General features: G+C 39.9%; 1 protein-coding gene across 3 annotated transcripts in view; it reads left to right on the top strand.

The window, feature by feature from the left end:
• Window positions 1–5,423: 5,423 nt before the first annotated feature.
• Window positions 5,424–19,611, top strand: part of KRAS (KRAS proto-oncogene, GTPase) — a 45,935-nt gene continuing 31,747 nt past the window's right edge. For 2 of the 3 annotated variants that reach the window (XM_066264900.1, XM_066264896.1), the window contains exons 1-2: window positions 5,497–5,651; window positions 9,493–9,614. In XM_066264900.1, coding sequence (XP_066120997.1) covers window positions 9,504–9,614 — 111 coding nt within the window. In that variant the 5' untranslated portion in view covers window positions 5,497–5,651; window positions 9,493–9,503. Of the gene's footprint in view, window positions 5,652–9,492; window positions 9,615–19,611 lie in introns of all 3 variants that reach the window. The other variant, XM_066264907.1, reaches the window with a different exon arrangement.

Raw genomic sequence — 19,611 nt, 5'->3', positions numbered from 1 at the left:
TTATTATTGTAGCATTCACAAAAACCCTTACCTGAGGTCTTTTCCCCTTCCGATCTTTTTTGCATTTCTTACCATTCAAATCTTCCTTAAACACTGTTTTCATGATTTTACCTTGCTGATAAGCACACTATATACACTCGTGTAGTTATTGAGTAATTGCAGTGAACTAGGCTCAATGCGTGGGCAAAGTTCACACACTTAAGATATGGCTCTTACCTCTAGGATTTTAGAATTTACTTGGGAAGACAAAAAACTCACATGAAATAATAGATCGAAAAGATGGCATAATTAACAAATCTCTCATAAAGAAGGTTAGACTTGTTCTAGATCTAGAAAAATAATTTTAGCAAAGAGAGAGGCAGAAAGATGCTGGGTGAGATGAGAGCAAAGACACAATATCCTAGTTTTGTGCCACAGAGAGGGGGTTTGCTTGAGGAGAGGAGGGCAACTATTTTGGGTAGGTGGGAAACAAAGCCACAGGGCAAGACAGTGCCAGACAGTGGATGCTATCAAAAGCCAGGCCTCAAGAATTTGGCCTTGACTCAATTGAATGTAGTCATTAAAGCTTTGTAAGCAAGATTCACTCTTAAATGCAGGCTTAACTGAGACCAGTAATCATATTGCACTCCAATTTCTAAAGCCTTTATCATTGTCTTTAGGTATTCATTAGGTACTTAGCTTGTAACTCTTTCCACTTGTAAAATATATAATCTGTCTGAGTGCAGCCTATGTGAAGTAGGTACAGAGGCAATGTTTGATGATGATGAAAGACATGTGTAATAAAGATTAATTTAGCAATAGCATATGGCCTGAATTGAAAAGAAGAAAGCCAAGAGGTAGGAAAGTCATGAGGAAGCTGCTCCAGAAGTGTCGGTGTGAAGAGAAGGATGAATACTTAGGAAGTACAAATATTGATCGACTTATAACCTATGTAACTTACAACCATTCCACTTTACAACCACAATCACTAGCCAAGACCGCTCCGCGTCTGGCAGCGCAAGTGTTGCCCAGCTGGGCGTACGACAGTGCAGACCAGCTTCCGGCAGCACTACCATCTCCGCGTGCACCATTTCAACTGTTATCCCAGACTCAGTACAGCAATTTGTGTTTTGTGTCTTGGATATTTTTCATCAAACCCCTCCCAAGATGTCTACCAAGAGGAAATTGTCATTGCAAATATTAAACCAGTTGTACTGGTAATGCAGTGTTTTACTTAAACCTGAAGAATATAAAAATAAGAAACAAAATGGTATAGAGATGATACAAATGCATAAAATAAACAAAGAAAATTATGATATATAACAATAATGAAAGAAAATTATAATAAAATATGACTTAAAGATTTTTATAACATCATTTCACAGTACTGTACATATAGCCTACTCAACTTACGACCAAATGGTGTTACAATCGGTCTGTCGGAACCAATCGTGGCCATAAGTTGAGCACTACCTGTACAGTTAAAGGCAGCCGTAATCAATTTGAATATAGAGTGGGTTAAAAATTAATTTAAGTTTTCAAATATAAAATTTTGAAGGACCATAATGCCCTATAGGCAAGATGGAAAGCTTGGCAAAGGGTATAGTTTGGGGAAATGGAGAAGGGGAGTTTGGTTTGGGACAGGCATTTGAGATGATGACAGGATATTCATTTAGGAATGATCGGTAGGGAATTGGCTGGATGAGAATGAGGTGACTATGTAGAGACAGGGCTGCAGCTTTGCTGTGATTTCATTCACTTTGACAAATGTTTATAGAGGTCCTACTACGTGCTAAGGGCTATCAGACATTGAGTAAGAATTGGCATGGACTTTGAGTAATTAACAACCTCCTGGGGAAAACAGATATTAAGAAAAGAATACAAAGTATCAATATAATGAACTAAGAAGAGATTATGTGCTAGGTAAATGAATTAAACAGCACCTATGTAGCGGTACAAATTTCCCACCTGAGAAAACTGACATAGAACCCATGAAAACATCTAGAGGTGGCTTCTCCTGCTTAACTTCCCCTGAGTCTTGCTACTCTGGTCACCACTGTCTGGACCCAGTATGAGACCCAACTAAAGGCATCTGATCTCTAAACCAGGCATAAATAAGGCTGGCCACCAATCAGGTATGCCATCAGGAAAATTGTGTCCCATAAAGGCCCTTCTTATTGAATAGTGAATGACAGATGCATTCAGATCACCTCTCTTGGCATGTTTTAAATGTAAGTCACAAAGAATAGTTACTAAAAGCAGAGATAGAAGTAGAAGCGGAGACCAACATGAGATAGAAGCAGTGAGATGTTGATTCAGGAGAATGACAAAATTACTAGAGTGGGGCAAATAGATGCTTATTAATGAGGGGATGAGCGAGGCACCACAGCTTGTTGCCCGATTGCAAGAACTGCAGTTGATTCTTGGAATGATCACTAGTTCCGGCTGATGATACAACTCTCAGAAGTTTATTTCCTTATAATAAACCCTCAGCATTTGCAGTGTTCAGAACATGTCCTGGCATTTTATATCTTGTAAGAGCCCAACTAACACAAGCGTATTTCTGTTGTTTGGTTTGTTTCTGCAAAAGAGGGTATCTTATAAAGGAAAGGGTCAGTGTGATCTTCATAAAGTAAGATCAAAAGGAGGTGGCCATGTGCTCGTGCATGTGACTGCCTTCCCAGAAGAGTATAACATTAGAGGGTAGAAATAGAGTTGCATCTTATAGCAAGCCTGGAATCCCCAGGTTCATACATTTTGTTACCCCTCTCTTTCCTCATCATGATCACCTTATGGGATTGTGAACTTGTCCTTGGGGAGAGCAAGAAAGGGAGAGCCAGGGAGATTTCAATGCAGCTTGAGAAAAAGAAAGCCCAGAAGAGTAGAAAGTACAGTCTCCAAGAGGAGAAGAAACTTCAGTATCTAGATGAGTCTCTCAAAGTCCAGATTGCTAACCACCAGTTTAAGATGACCTGATTTGATAAAAATGAAGATTTCTGGTTCACCTTATACCAACTGAATAAACGGGGTATCTGGGTAAGGGGCATAGGAACTTGCATTTTAGTAAGTATGTAAAGTGCTTCATGAGTGCTTACCATTGAGACTCACTGCTCTAAGACCTGGCTAAAGAAAGTGTTGGGGAAGCTGCTGGCTCCTGAGAGCACCTATCACTAAATGGTGGAAAGGCTAGACATGGCCTGTGTATGTTGCTGTATAAGAGAAAGGAAGTAGATAAAGTGTGTCAGGTGAAGCTGCAGTGTAGGGTGCTCAGAACAGATAGTAGGGTTCAGACACGCTTTGGGAACCATGAGCCTAATCCCTAGTCTGCAAACTGCGGCTCGCTCACGAGCCACATGCGGCTCTTTGGCCCCTTGAGTGTGACTCTTCCACAAAATACCACGTGCGGGCGCTACCTTGATAAGGAATGTACCCAATTATATAGTTTAAGTTAAAAAAATTTGGCTCTCAAAAGAAATTTCAATCGTTGTATTGTTGATATTTGGCTCTGGTGACTAATGAATTTGCCAACCACTAGATAATAACTGAGACCATACGAATGGATTAGATTTCTGCTAATGCCAGAATTTTTATAACTGGCTGTCAGTGCAATATAAAGCTTCCCCTCCTCTGTATTTGTCCTTTTAAATTTTATGGAGGACCAACTACAGGGAGAACATTGTATTAACAGCTGTCAGAGAAAACAAGAGCTCATCATGTACTTGAAGTTGGACAAAATAAATCAGTGATTAATATTTAAGTGATTACCAAGCAACATATAAATAAGTGCAAATTCATTCACTTAACAAACACTCATTGTGTCCATTATGTGCAAACTCTTTTCTAGACTTCATAGGGTGTGGTTTATCAGAAGGTGACCTGGGTGAGTTTAAAGGCAGATTTTGGAACAAGGTGAAAACAGATTAGAGAGAGCCTAAGGCACTTAGTCCAAGTAAAGATTTAAAGACCCTGAGTTCAGAAGGAGGGTACATAACTTCATTCAACATTCTACATATATTTATTGAGCACCTATTGTGTTGTAGGCACTGGATATATAGCAATAGTAAAACAGACAAAACAAACAAACCAACCCCTGTCCTTACAGAGTTTATATTCCGGTGAGAGAAAACAAAATAAGTTATGTATTATATTAAAGGTGATAATTGCTCTGGAGAAAAATAAAGCAGGAAGACAGACAGATTTGGGGGAAGGAGGGAGAGATCCAATATCATAGATGATCTTTTGGGAAGAACTCATTAGAACACATTTGAAGAAAGATTTATAAGTAGGTGTTGGAGGAAGCTTTGGGGATTTATAGTGGACTTGTGTTCCACTTCCTCTCTTCTGCCTGTTCCACCTGGTACCATACCAATTGCTGCGAGGGAGACAGGAACAAGCCTAGCACATCACAGCACACAGAAGGAGTAGGAAGAGTGACAGCTGGTGTAAGGCTGAGATTAACAGACAAATTAGTTGGGATTTAAAATAATTGTTTTATTCGTGTCTTATGATGGAGACCATTACCTGTCTAGGTAGTTTATTTATGCAGATTCTGGGTATGCTTGTGCAGGCAGGTTTAATTGTCTCATTGGTTAATGTTAACTCCCTGAATGTTAATTGATTAATCTCAATCTTCCCAATTAATGTTGAATGATTCTTCTCAGGTTCAAACTATCAGGGGCATTTCTACTTAAAAATAATTTGCCTTCTGATTGTGTCATTAGGGGCACTAGGTATATCTGAGGACCTGGTTCAGAGTGATCTGTGATGGCTTTACAGTATCCATAGAAATAACAACAACACCCCTCCCTCGCCCCCTCACACCGGCTCCTCCCCCATTTAGTGATAAAAGGGTTTGCCTTTGGGCCTGGGGTTAGGTTTCCAAGCCCCCGAGTGTGGAGGCTGGCTACAGCCTAGCCGAGATCAGAGAGCCGCGGAGTCCGGGGTCGTCGGCCCGGTCTCTCCCTCCGACGTTCAGTGACGGCCTTTTTATTTACATCAGTAGATGATAGTAACCGAATGTGAGCAAGTGAGGCAGATCCCGAGGGACGGCGGGGTTTTCACAGCTTCTCGGTGGAGACCGGATCGGGTGCGGCGGACCGGCTCACGGTTCGTGCTGGCGTGCGTGTGGCCCAGGTCCGAACCGGCGGCTGCCGGTGGGCGCTGCAGCAAGAGCCGCGGGCGGGCCGCCGCTTGAGTCTGGCCTCAACCCCCACTCCCGCGGGCCGAAGCCCCGACCTCCGGGCCCCGCCACCTAGGTCTCCGCCCGCTCGGCCCCGCCCCGCCCCCGGCCTAGGCCCCGCCCGGCCCCACCGCCCCGCCCCGCCCCGCCTCCCGGCCCCGCCCCGCCGCCCGGCTACCTCTTTCCCCTCTCCCCACACCGCCCTCAGCCGCTCCCTCCCCGCTCGTCCGTCTGGAGTGGAATCGAGCGCTGAGCGCATCGATAGCTCTGCCCTCTGCGGCCTCCCGGCCCCGAACTCATCGGTGTGCTCGGAGCTCGACTTCCCTAGGCGGCGGCCGCGGCGGCGGAGGCTCAGCGGCGCGGTGGCGGCGGCGGCGGCTGCTCGGCCAGCACTCCCGGCCCCCGCCATTTCAGACCGGGAGCGAACGCGGTGCAGGCACTTGAAGGCGGCGGCGGGGCCAGAGGCTCGGCGGCTCCCAGGTGCGGGAGAGAGGTACGGAGCGGACCAGCCTCCCTGGGCCCCTGCCCTGGACCCGACCCTCCTGGCCCGCGCCGGGCGGGGCGGCGGCGAGTGAATGAATTGGGGGTCCCGGGAGGGGCGGGGAAGGGCGCGGGCGTCGAGCCGTGGGGGCGCCGGGGAGCAGGCGCACGCGATGGGGGGTGCTGCAGCGGGAGCGCGGGGACGCGGCGACGCGGCGACGCGGGCATGAGGAACAGGCGGTGCGGGGCTGAGCAGGGTGAGGCTGCAGGCGGCCGCCGCCTGTGCTGCTTCCTGGACGGGGAACCCCTTCCTTCCTCCTCCCCGAGAGCGCGGCTGCGGGACGCCGGGGAGTATCGCGGGCCGGGCGGGCTGTCCCTGGGGCGCTGGGGTGCGGTGCAGGTTACTCCCCTTGCGCTCCGGGCTCTCCTCCCCTTCGCGGTCCTTCCCTCCCCTCTCCCTCTGCTCCCGCACCTCTTCCCTCCCCAGCGCTCGGCTTCCTCGTTGCTGCTTTTTCTGCTGCATCCAGCATCCTTAGGACGCAGGAATAAACTTCTCCCTCGAGCGCAGACCGGACGGATAGTGGTCCTTTTCAGCGTGTAAGGGGACACATGAGAAAGGGGGAAGGTCGCGTTTTGGAAGAACGAAGGAAAGTGCCTAGAGACCACTGTTTGAGGTTATTGTGTTGAGGGGGGGGGGATGCATCTACAGCCGAGTTCCTGACTGTTCCCCTCCCCCATGCATGGCCTGTGACATTGCCTTGGCCACAAAGGAGGAGGTAGAGATGGTGGTGGAAGAACAGGTGGCCAACACCCTACAATGTAAAGCCTGTGACTTAGTGAAAAGGAAAAAGTTAATCCGAGAAGGTCTGTTTTGCTTTGTCAAGTTAAAACACGACGGAGAAAACCCGCACAGCAGAAGCAGGGCTTTCCCTCTTGGTGGTTGAGTGTAGAGAGTAATAGCCAGAACCATCCTTTCCCTTATCTCTTGTATATTACCCTCATCCTTACAAATTTGACCTCCATCCCAAGAGTTATTACAGTATTCTTAAACAGCACTAACAATTTTTTTTTTTAAAACTGACAACAGAAGTTAATTATAGCAATCTTTCAACCAACTGCTTGAAATACTCTTAGGCATGTGCATGGTAGAGTTGAAGTCTTAAGCTAACCTTAAATCTTGATGTCCATCAAAACAAGTGGTTAACAACTGAAAGGTGTTTTCTAATTTCTACACAAAATGTATGTTACATTTGTAATGGAAATTCATTTAAAAGGAAATTGGAAAGAGTCTGTTCATAATAATCATATCAGGATCAACCATATGAAAGATGTCACTCTTAGGTCTGAAATGCTTGCTTGGACATAGACATCAAATATGGTTGATATCAATGCTGAGGTCGCCGGTTTGAAACCCTGGGCTTGCCTGGTCAAGGCACATATGGGAGTTGATGCTTCCAGCTCCTCCTCCCCCTTCTCTCTCTCTGTCTCTCCTCTCTCTCTGTCTCTCCCTCTCCTCTCTAAAATGAATTTTAAAAAATATGGTTGATATCAGTACTACTTGCTTTGAGGCTGAAGCCATTCACAGGCATTCTTCGTTTTTAAGAGATGGTAGATGAGATGATAATTTAGTTTTATGGCAAATAAAAGTGATTTATTTTTTTCCTTAACAAAATTGTCACATTTCTACTCCTTATCAGCTTCTGTAGCTTTGGGTGAGAAGGCTCCTTCTGGCATGTGATCTTCAGTAAGCCACCTTGGGAACCTGTTCTCTCCAGTGGACTTAAATAATACTTGATTTTCATAATCCAACTTAAAGTCCCCCCCACCCCCAAAACAGCCACTTATAAACAAGTAGAACAGAAGGTGTGTTTCAGAGTTTACACCTGTATATAAAACTAGGCTCTAATTTACTATCCACAGGCCCTCCTAGGCTAGCAAACTCTTTGGTTACAAGACTCCCTTTATAGTCTTCAAAGTTATCCGAAGACCCCAATGTGGGGTATGTCAATATTGATCACAGAAAGGAAAACTGAGAATTTTAAACATATTAATTTGTTTAAAAATAAAAACAAGAAGCCCATTACTTGGTAACATAAATAGCATTTTTTAATGAAAAGCAGCTTTTTCAAAATTAGTGAGAACGGCGGCATTGTTTAACACTTTTGCAAATCTCCTTAATTATATGACTTAATAGAAGACATCTGGATCCAGATATCTGCGTCTTCATTCAGTCTATTGTGATTACACATCTGGAAAACTCAGCTGTACACTTGTGAAAGAACAAGAGTGGAAAGGGTAATCAACATTGTAGTATTTCTATGAAAACAGTTTTTAACCTCTTGGACCCTCTTCTCCCCAAAGCTGTAGGAACCTGGACCACATTTTGAGAGCTGTTGTTCTAGGTTACCCAAATTATTTTGTGGAGTTTGGTGGGCAGGGATACATTTTGGTGTGATTCTCCTCATCGCTCCCATTTGTTCTGACCTATATTTTGAATAAAAGTGGGAGCAAACAGAGTAAGATACTTTGTAGTGGCTCCCAAGGTGGCCCTAGAAAAGAACAAGTAAGGCGAGAGTAGGCCTGCGAGCTGTGGCACAACAGTCTGGGATAACAGCAGTTGTGTAGACTGTCTACTCTGAAAGAGGCCTAGGAATAGGGTAAGGAGGTGGTTAGTCTGTTATTTGGAAAACCATAGGATCTTTTCTTTGCATATTTTTGCCTATTTGAATAAGTCTTGGTCTTCTATAAATAGGTGCTGGGTGTATATAGTGTTTATATCAGCACATTCATTAATGTGGGGTTAATAATAAAATGTGCGTTTACTGCCATTCTTTCTGCAATTCCTTGTTTGTAATAACGTAGTTATTAAGGGAGAGGAGATAAAATTAAATAAGTTCATTTTATTTAAAAAAGTTTGAAACAACTGACTAAAAAATATTTTCTGTCTTGTACTGTTAACCTTATAAGTTGTCAATATTTATTGCAACTGGTGGGAGATGATGTGTGAGATGCAGAGAGTAAAAGTAATGTGCATTACTGGGAAATATTCACTTATATCTCTTTAAGAGCAGTGCTTATATTTAAATTTTACATAATTACATTTTTGGGCAAAGTACTATTTTTTAGCAATAATATAGGATTATACATTGTGATTGATGATCCAATCAACTGTACTGAACATTTCAAAATTCTCAAAGTTCTCTTAGTTCTTACACCTTTATTTTCACCAGTACGTATTTACAAGTTAAACCGTTCATCAGATATTGTCCTTTTCTTTTACTACACAGTGCAGCTTTGACAAGCCTTCCCCGCCTCCTGCCCTCATCTGATTCTTGCTGTTTAGGAGAACTAACTGTGGTGATGCTTTTTTGAAGTTTTCTGTAGCTCTTGGCTCCAACAAAGACACTCAACATATCCACTTGTAACTTTAGGGGCCCTGGCCAGCTAGGAGAGAGAGCTGTCAACAGTTCTGTGTGGGTGTGTCCACAGAGCATTGTGGGAGACATTTGATTTGAGTAAAGTCATGGCGTGTTCCTTTGAGAGCCATTAACTGTTAGAACAGCAGACTGTCTGTTTAGATAGAACAACCTGAATATAAGATAAAAGAACTTTGTACTCTGAATGCATTTTTCTGAAATGTCGATGGGGGAGTTTGTAAATGTAGTGCGATTCATTATGGTACACATCTGTAGTCAGCTGAAGTGTTTATCATTGAATTTTGTGAGGTATTTTAAAATAATTTTCCATATAAAGGTGAATTTGTGTTAAAAGGTATTACCGGAATGTTTGGGTTATTTTAACCATGTGTGACACATGTTCTAATTTAGTCACATTTTCATTATTTTTATTATAAGGCCTGCTGAAAATGACTGAATATAAACTTGTGGTAGTTGGAGCTGGTGGCGTAGGCAAGAGCGCCTTGACGATACAGCTAATTCAGAATCACTTTGTGGATGAATATGATCCTACAATAGAGGTAAACCTTGTTTTAATATTATGCGTATTGATTTGTGCAGGCCCATCCTTTGGGTATAAAAAAAGTGTTGTTTTCTTTTAACCTTATTTTGTGACTACTCATGACAAGAAGACTGAATGTAATTTTATTAAGTTCTCAGAAATGTACTTAGGTTGTAAGGCTTTATTTTAAAGTTATATGCAACCCTTCTTTTGGGAGAACCTCAAGATTTGTGGCATTCATTCTATGTTAGTATATGTGTATTTTGACTAGAAGTGTTATTTCCAAGTTTTGGGAGAGGGCAAAAAAGTGAATTTACATCTTATCTGTACCTAACAGTCATTTTTTAAAAATGTGGCAGTTATTTTTATAGGGGTTTTTGGTAGGTTAGAGTTGAATTGTACTGGTGAAATGTATCATTTAATGGTCGATAAAATAAACAGTGGTATTTCGTTTTCTCTTCATATTGAAGTGGTAGAGAGACGTATATCAGATGATATATAAAGTTACCACTACCAATCCATACTTTTGCAGCACTTCTATAATTTACTTAAGGAAATATTAAAATTGTTTTTATTAAAAGTTGATTAATGAAATTTCAGACTTTATTTTAATGAAAAATCCCCAAAGTAAACACCAGCAGCCAAATGATAAAGGCCTGAAAGAGACCTTCAGAGAGCAGGTTATATCAAGCAGATAAGGATTAATCTAATCCCAGAGACCTGCAGGAGGAGGTGGCACAGCTGTCCTCGTTAATGCATTTCCAGAGTTACCGTATTTTATGCATAATCTGAATCTTCACATTAAGTGTAATATCGATTCAAACGGAAAAAGGTATACCACTTCATCTTCGAAATAGACTTACGTTGTAGGATTATTTCTTAGACTTCTTTACCCCAGGTTAAGCAGTCCTAAACCCTTAGTTTTTATTCTAGATCTGATATACTAATTTTTCAAGTCAGCTCTGAAAAATTACCGAGAACTTTCTCCGAGTCCCAAGCTGTGTAGTGTGTTGAAGAAACACTTTGTACAGAGAGGTAGATTCTGACGGCATTAGTGACTTTGGGAAGATGTTTATGCAATTTAGAACTTTGAGGATTGATTAGATAAGTTTTTATAAGGAAAAAAATGGAGAAATAACACATTTGCAAATATTTTATTTGAACATAGAAGCAACTTTTATTTGGCTTCCAAGTTTAAGAATTAGCATCAGTAAAGGGGAGGAGTCTAACTGAAGTGGACCACCTGTATAGTAGTCTCTCTAGGTATTCTCTTGCCAAGTCTATATGATGCCAGTGCTATATGATGGTTTTGTTTAGTTTTCTTCTTGTCTTCAAGGAGAATTAAATAGTTAACTCATTTCTAAAGCCAAGGCTATTTGGTATACTTCACCATTTAAACCAGAAGTGAAAGGAAGTTTTAAATAGAATTCAGGTTAAGCATAGAAGTGTTCCTGGGATTTTGGAAAATGGTTTTAGCAGAAGTACCAACCATCTTTTCTGATAATCTGAGGAATTTCATTACACTATTTCCTATCAGAGGTCATGAATGCTGTATGTATGATAATGTGATAAAATAGGTTAGGAAACCTTTTGGTCACAATTAGTAAAGTGCAATATAAATCTTAGAGAACTAAAGCTAAAAGTTTATCCTTCATTTTGGGATGAGGTAGAAAAAGTTTATAAACTCAATCCATAACTCTGATTAGTATTGCTGCCAAACCGGAAGACTTGACTCTGGGGACATTGATTGCCTGTGTATGAACTTGGAACTGACACTCCCTCACTAGGTGAGCCACCTGGGAAAAGTATCAGACAGAGATTGTCTCTGAGGCAACTGAAACATTAGGTTCTTGGTGTGTAGTTCAACTACAAAAAAGGCAAGATAGTCTATTAGTTTATTTTTAATAAATAGTTAAGCTAAAATGCTGACTTGATTTTTTTGTAAAAAGTTGAAAAGGCGAATGGGGATATCACTACTGCTGTTAGGTTTTGATTGGTGAATAATGTAGGTCAGAGAGAAAAATGACAGAGGACATAGACTGCACATGTGGAATTTTCATCAGTTTTCCTGCATTAAACAAAGACATGGAGAAGATAATTTTAAATCAAGTAATACCATATTTTCTAGTGGTTTAGAATTTACAAAGATTTATTATATACTATGAGATAGATAAGGAAAGTAGTCATTGTTTCATCCTATGGATAAAAATGGTCTCTGGCAGGTGATAACCTGCCTAAGGATACTTGGCTAATAAGTGGTGGCATATTAAGTTTTCTGAGCCTAAGTTAAATGGAATTTCTACTGTGTCCTTATATAACTTTTTAGAAATGAAAAATCAGCCTTTGAGCAAAGAAATATTCAATTTTGGAGGTCGATCCAGATTTATCCATATACTAGAATTTTATCTGAAGTACTGTGTAATGGCATCTTAATGGCAGAGATATGGTGTAGCATTAGGTATGACACATTTGTGGAGCGTGTTTATACTGAGGCTGTGCGCATGATAATCACCTTCTGTTCTGAAAGATTTTACCTTTATCTTTTATGAAGTCCATCAAAGAGTTCCAGAGATAATGAAATACCTTATTAGTGTTGCAAAATTATTAAAAAGTCAGAGCAATCCCCCAAACATAATGCCGGGTTAGAAATAATGTATGTTTTTATAGTGTAAGATCTTTTGCTATTATGAAAACATGTTCTCTGAGATGTGTTTAGCAAGGCAAAATTGGATAGAAGAAAAATTTTGTCTTAAAAAATACAAGTAGTTATAGACATAGAAATCATAATGATCAGTTGACCAATTACAAACATATTATATATATCTACTGGATATAATATACTAGTAAGCATAGATCTAGCTAGAAGTATTTTTTCCCAGTCTCCAATTTATTGACATCTGCATGTTTCTGTTAATGTGACATTTATAATGCAGTCCAAGTTTTATGCCCTTTGATGAAACAGTTTTCTACTCAGTAAGGAAGAATGGATTCATAATTAGATTGATTTGTTCCATCTTTAGTGCTCTGAGCTGTAATAGCTCAGATTTATCAGTTTTCTATTTTTAAATTTTTCCATGTTAATTATGGAATTTATTTTATTTGCTGAAGAAGGTATTTATATTATATAGAGAAATTGTAATATTAAACAGTATTGAAGAGTGGTGTTAAAAAAGCATTATGCAAACTTGCAAGCTGTAATTTTTCTGGCTTTCTGTGCATGTATGGGTAGTTATCAATGAGGGGTAAGTGGGTGACTTTGCCTTTAAGGGGACATTTGGCAATATCTGGAGATACTGTTATTGCCACCACTGGAGGGAGCTACTGCTGGCGCCTCTGGTGGCTAGTGCACAGGACAGCCCGGAACAAATAATTACATGGCCCAAAATGTCAATAGTGCTGAGGTTGAAACTCTAATATGTGTTACACATAGCTTTAAATTAAACATCCTTAAATTGTTAAACTCAAGTCCTTGAATAGGTTTATATGAGTTCTCCTATAATATAAATTTAAGCTTTACCTTTTCTACCAGTAATGCATTATATATATTAGCTTATTTACTTTAGCATTCTATAGAAAGATTCTGTTTTTAAAATAAAGTAACACATAGCAATTTTGCAAATGTAGTTCTCTTCAAGGCTCTTCCCCCCTTTCAAATGAGTGCCCTCTACTGGTCAACTTATTTGCTTTCATAAGAATAACAAATATCTACTAAATTTGGATAGTTTTCCTATTTAAATTGTGGTTATAATTATTTTCTAAATATGAAGATTTTATGGTTTATTTTATTATTAAAATCTAAAGTATCATTTTACTTTCTGCTAATGTTAAAATAGTGGACTAACTACTGTATTTTTCACTCCATAAGACTCACCTGACCATAAGACGCACTTAGGGTTTTAAGGAGGAAAATAAGAAAAAAAGTATTCTGAACCAAATGGTGTGTTAAAATATTTAATAAAATATACCACAATAATATTTCAACAATGTAAACTCAACAGCAGTATTAATAACCATTAGCACTGTTATTAACAAATGAGAAGAGACTTTAAATGTTCAAATTCTTTTTTAGTCGTCCGGGAACCCACAGCAGCTAAAGAAAATGAACATTCGCTCCATAAGATGCACGGGCATTTACCCTCCACTTTTGGGGAAAAAGTGAGTCTTATGGAGCGAAAAATATGGTAGTTAAATATGTAAGTGAGTATTTTTAAATAAGAAATGAAATGTAGCTGAGGAATAAAAAATAGAGGAGCTTATTTTGTTTGCAGGAATAAAAAGTGGCACATTGGCTCTGAATTGCTTTACATGCACACCGGAGGCTCAGAGCTTAGTAATGTGTTAATGGAGTGTTAGGAAGGGCCTGTTCAGAAGTGACAAATTGTGAAAGTTCACATTTTATAGACTTTTATAGGACTGTCGAATAGTTATGAGCACCTGAATTTTAGAATAAACTACACAACCTTGAGGCACTGTATTTAGGTCAACTTAAGAATAAATATTTACTTAATTATAACTAGACCTTAATGTTAAAAATTACTGCTCATGTTTCATTCTGACTTGAGTTTTTATAAATACAGAGCTTTAAAAACATACAAATGAAAGTTTCACTTATTGGAAATAAGTGAAAGGAAAAAAATTATGGTTTGACATCTCTTAAAATTCAGGTTTTAACAATGAAACTAATTCCTTAATTCCACAAATATTAGTGCCCACTTTGTGGGCTGGAGACACACGGAGGAGCAGAAGAGACCAAATCACTCCCTTCATGGACGGGGCTTACTAGTCTTAGATGTATATTGAAGAGCAGTGTTTCTAGACAGTGATCCTCTTTGTATATAACTTAATTTAGAGGCTTTATGCCTTAGGAAGGCAGTAGATTTCCTGCATCTCTTAACTATATTATCATAGTGACTAGATTTATGGAAATTATATTATTTTGATCTTAGTAGAAATGAGTAGTAAAATAAAATATTTGAGATTTAAGTAGGGACATAGTACTTAGCTTATGTAATTTTTCATTTTTTTTGTTTTGAATACTTTCAGATCTATGGAAAAGTAATAAAAAATAGTACCATGAATACCTGTTACTCTGAAACTAGACATGCTTGCTTGCTCTGTGTGTTTGGCTGCTTTCACACTGCAGTGTGAGTGACCCTATTCTAACAAGAAGAGCACTTTCTTGTAGAACCACAATGCAGTGGTAAAATTTAGGAAATTCAACATTGGTACAAAAAATTATCTCATATATAGTCTATCTAGTTCATAATCAAATTTCTGAGTTCCCAGAATGTTCTTATTTTTTTAGCAGTTCCTTTTTTCCCCTGGTTCAACATCAGAAAATCAGTTGTCATGTCTCAAAGTCTCTTTAAATCTAGAACAGTTTCTCAGCTTTTCTTAGTTATATATGACAGGGGTACAGACCAGTTGTTTTGTCTGATTGTTTTCTCATGATCAGATTCAGTTTAAACCAGTGGCTTTCAACCTTTTTATACTTGGGGACCAGTGAAAATAGAATTATTTCAGGGACCACTAAGGCAGAAATCACCCTGAGCATAAGCAAATTTGAGTAAGATCATTGGGTCTGTAATCTTCATACAACATCAGGGTGGTTAACTCTCAGACCAGCACAAAATTTCTGGCAGACTGGTCTCGATTGGTAGTTGAAAAACTGGTTTAAAGAGTTTGGGCCTCGAATATGTTATGTCCTTCTCTGTGCATCATATCAGCAGGCATAGGTTTGTCCCATTATCGATGAGCTTAACGTTTTGATTATTAATGTAAGGTGATGTCTGTTTTCTTTCTGTAAAGTTGTCTTCGCTTCCTTTATATTTTGTACTCTGTAGGGAGATACTTTGAGAATATAAATATCCTGTTTGCCAACATATTTGCACCCAGTGGGAGGTAGCATCCACTAATAACTCTCACTGGAATAAATCACTACTGTAGTGATTGCATAATGGTAGTTAATCTTCTAACTCTGTTATTGCTTCTACATTTATTGGTTGACATCCACCATAATAATGCCTTTCTATTTTCTCATCACTCTCCTTTTTTGTTTGGTTTGTCTTATTTGTATTGGTATGGAATCATGGATTCTTTTTTATTCAGTGTGTTAAAGTTTAATACTATAATTACTGATATTGATTCTCAAATTTGTTTTGATATAGCCAGTGGAATCTCTTTCAAGCTAGTCTCTGTGTCCTTTTGACATGTCCCCATCAGTTTGTTTGTTTTTTTACAGAGAGAGGGATAGATAGGGACAGACAGACAGACAGACAGGAACGGAGAGAGAAGAGAAGCATCAACCATCAGTTTTTCATTGCGACACCTTAATTGTTCATTGATTGCTTTCTCATATGTGCCTTGACCACGGGCCTTCAGCAGACCGAGTAACCCCATGCTCGAGCCAGGGACCATGGGTCCAAGCTGGTGAGCTTTGCTCAAACTAGATGAGCCCGCGCACAAGCTGGCGACCTCGAGGTTTTGAACCTGTGTCTTCCGCATTGCAATCTGACGCTCTATCCACTGTGCCACTGCCTGGTCAGGCCCCATCAGTTTTTGACCTCTACTTTTGTCACAGCGTGTTCCAGGTTCATTCTGTCCACGGCCCTACCTTGGATTTAACCATTTGTCCAAAGAGACCTAATTCCTTTTACTAGGGAATGATAATTAAAAATACCTGGATATTAGGTATGTTTTTATTGTGATTGGGGTGTCACTGCTTCAGGGCCTTTTTCAATGCAGAGCTAAGAAATATATTTCATTATAAAATCATGGATTTTTTTTTTTCACCTTTCTCCATATCTTCTTTCTCCCATGGTGAGAACCCTGGTTCTACCTTGTTATCTTTAATAAAAATGATAATATCTGTCTTAAATCCTTGTTCTTGCATTATTATGTAAATAACACAGATTGAGTGAATTAACATTAGGTTAGTTTTTTTATTGTGTAATTGGGATTAGATATTTTTCTCCAGTGAGAAAAGTAGGGATCATTTTCATTTTCAAAATATTCTTAAAGCATTCAGGAAAAGATTGAGCTATTTGTGTACATAAAAATTAAGACATCTTTAACAAAAATACAAGACAAATGGAAACCTGCTGAAACTATTTGCATCATATATCAAGCAGGAAGCTCTATTGTATAACTTTTAGAAACTAGCAAGCATTGAAAAGGAAAAAGGGGGGTGAGGATATAAATAGCCAATCTATCCACCAAGAAAATAAGTAAGTGATATATAAACATAAAAAGATACTTTATTAACATAGAAATGCAAGTTCAAACAAGTAACATTTTTTACTTTCATTTTGGCTCAGATTGACATGATAACAGTGCTGGGAAGGGTATGTAGAAATAATCTTAGAACTTTCTGCAGGTCAGTTTGGCAGTATGTATTACAGTGTAAGCTGAATGTCATTTGACCACTTCTAGATCAGTTTCACTTCTAAGAATTTATCCCAAGGATTCAGTTGGATACGGGTTTAGGATGAATTCACAGGAATGTTTATCGCAGTGTTGTTTATGATTTTTTTAAGTGAAAATAACCTACATGTCTACCAATAGGGAATTGGTGAAGTAATTTATGGTGTATTTGTACAAATTAAATTATACAATTATCAAAAAAACCCAAACTATATATGTACTGACATTGAAAAATGTTCATTATGTAAGTTAAGCTCTGTCATAGCACATTGTATATATAGCATGTGATTTCATTTATCTAAAAATAATGTGAATGTCAACATAGTATATTAAAGGACATATGTCACTTTTTCAGTAGTTTTTGGTTTTTAAAAATGAACTACCATGCAGTTAAAAAGCTCGTAGTTGCGCCCTGGCCGGTTGGCTCAGTGGTAGAGCGTTGGCCTGGTGTGCAGAAGTCCCGGGTTCGATTCCCGGCCAGGGCACACAGGAGAAGCACCCATCTGCTTCTCCACCCCTCCCCCTCTCCTTCCTCTCTGTCTCTCTCTTCCCCTCCCACAGCCAAGGCTCCATTGGAGCAAAGTTGGCCCAGGCACTGAGGATGGCTCTGTGGCCTCTGCCTCAGGCACTAGAATGACTCTGGTCACAACAGAGCTACGCCCCGGATGGGCAGAGCATCGCCCCCTGGTGGGCGTGCTGGGTGGATCCCAGTCAGGCGCATGCGGGAGTCTGTCTGACTGCCTCCCTGTTTCCAACTTCAGAAAAGTACCAAAAAAAAGAAAAAGAAAAAAAAAAAGCTTGTAGTTGGATCTTGGGAGCGGGCGGGCAGTCCGCCGCGAGGTGAGCCACCGCCTGTCCCCACCCCTTGCCTCTCGGCACCCCCTCGCCCCCCCCCTTGCCCCCTCGATGCTCTTAGCTGAGTGTCCCACGGCCTGAAGCATTTACTTTGAAAAAATTAGAGTGTTCAAGCAGGCCTGGAAAAAAAAAAATGAACTACCATTTGAAAGGTCTTCCTTTCTTTTAAAGTCTCAACAGATTGTATAATGGAGATGTATCTTGGATAAAGAAATTAGTATCAGCCAATTAAAGAATAGCTCAAATATGGAATATAAAACATAAAAATTATATTGACATCTGTAATTATTAGGATCAAATCCATGATTGATTAAGCTTCACATTCTGACCACCAAGTGTTAATTTATGGGAGAATACCACATGACTTCTACTGGTTACAGATGTATGCTTATAATATCTTTAAATTTGTTGTGCAAAAAATTTGTTATCTTTTTTAAATTTGTTGTGCAAAATTTCCTTGAGTTTATTCAGATTTTTGAACCAGTTTTATGTCTTGGAAGTGGTACAAATTTTATTCCCTCTAGTCTTAAGGTAAGATTTGACATTCTCATTATTTTGAGTATTCATCATTGTAAAGATGTCTTTTTTTTCTTTGTCCATTTAATGAATGTCAATAAAAAAACTTTGGACTTTTAACACCCTAGTTCCCTAGTCAGAACAGAAATCCTTCATAACCCTCAGAGTTTTAGCTTTCCTATCCTGGAGCTTGTCTGGCTCCATTATATTTATTTTGAAAAACAGTGACTGGTTTTGCAAAGAGCAGTCCAAGTGTAGATGTCCATTTTAAAAAAGGATTTTCGTGGTATTTAATTCTAATCTGTATACAGTCCTGTGTGCTTACCCACTTTTACAGTTGAAGTAATAATGGCTTGGGTATTTGAGAGATTAAGTAGTTTGCTCATGCTTATAACCACAGTGGAGTTCTGTGGCTGCCCACAGGTTGAAGATTCAGGAGTATATATAGCTCTATTTTAAGCATCAGACCAGCATATCAAGCTGCCTACAGTTAGGTCATAGCCACCAGACCAATCCACAAACAGGGAATTCAGTATGCCCCCAAAAGAACTCATCTTTTCCTCTGCCCCTCCCCTTTTGTTTCCATCCCTAATCATTTAGCTCTACCTTTAAAAAAAATTGAGATATAATTCACATAGCATAAAATTTCTCCTTTAAAGTATACAATTCAGCAGTTTTTAGTATATTCACAAAGTAATGCAACCATGACCACTAATTTTATAACATTTGTATCACCCCATAACATTTTCATAATGTTTCTTTTCTTTTCTTTTATGTATTTTTCTGAAGTTGGAAACGGGGAGGCAGTCAGACAGACTCCTGCATGCGCCCGACAGGGATCCACCCAGCAGCCCACCAGGGGGCTATGCTCTGCCCATCTGGGGCGTTGCTCTGTTGCAACCAGGGCCATTCTATCTAGCGCCTGAGGCAGAGGCCATGGAGCCATCCTCAGCGCCTGGGCCAACTTTGCTCCAATGGAACCTCGGCTGCGGGAGGGGAAGAGAGAGATAGAGAGGAAGGAGAGAGGGGTGGAGAAGCAGATGGGAGCTTCTCCTGTGTGTCCTGGCCGGGAATCGAACCTGGGACTCCTGCACGCCAGGCCGACGCTCTACCACTGAGCCAACCAACCAGGGCCCATAATGTTTCTTTTTTTAAAAAGAAGCCCCTATCCCTCCTCCAGCCCTTGGAAACCACTAACCTACTTTCTTTCCTGTGGATTTGCC

The sequence above is a fragment of the Saccopteryx bilineata genome, chromosome 1, assembly GCF_036850765.1.
Source record: "Saccopteryx bilineata isolate mSacBil1 chromosome 1, mSacBil1_pri_phased_curated, whole genome shotgun sequence".
NCBI classification, from domain to species: Eukaryota; Metazoa; Chordata; class Mammalia; order Chiroptera; family Emballonuridae; genus Saccopteryx; species Saccopteryx bilineata.
This window is presented reverse-complemented; position numbering and strand designations above follow the sequence as displayed.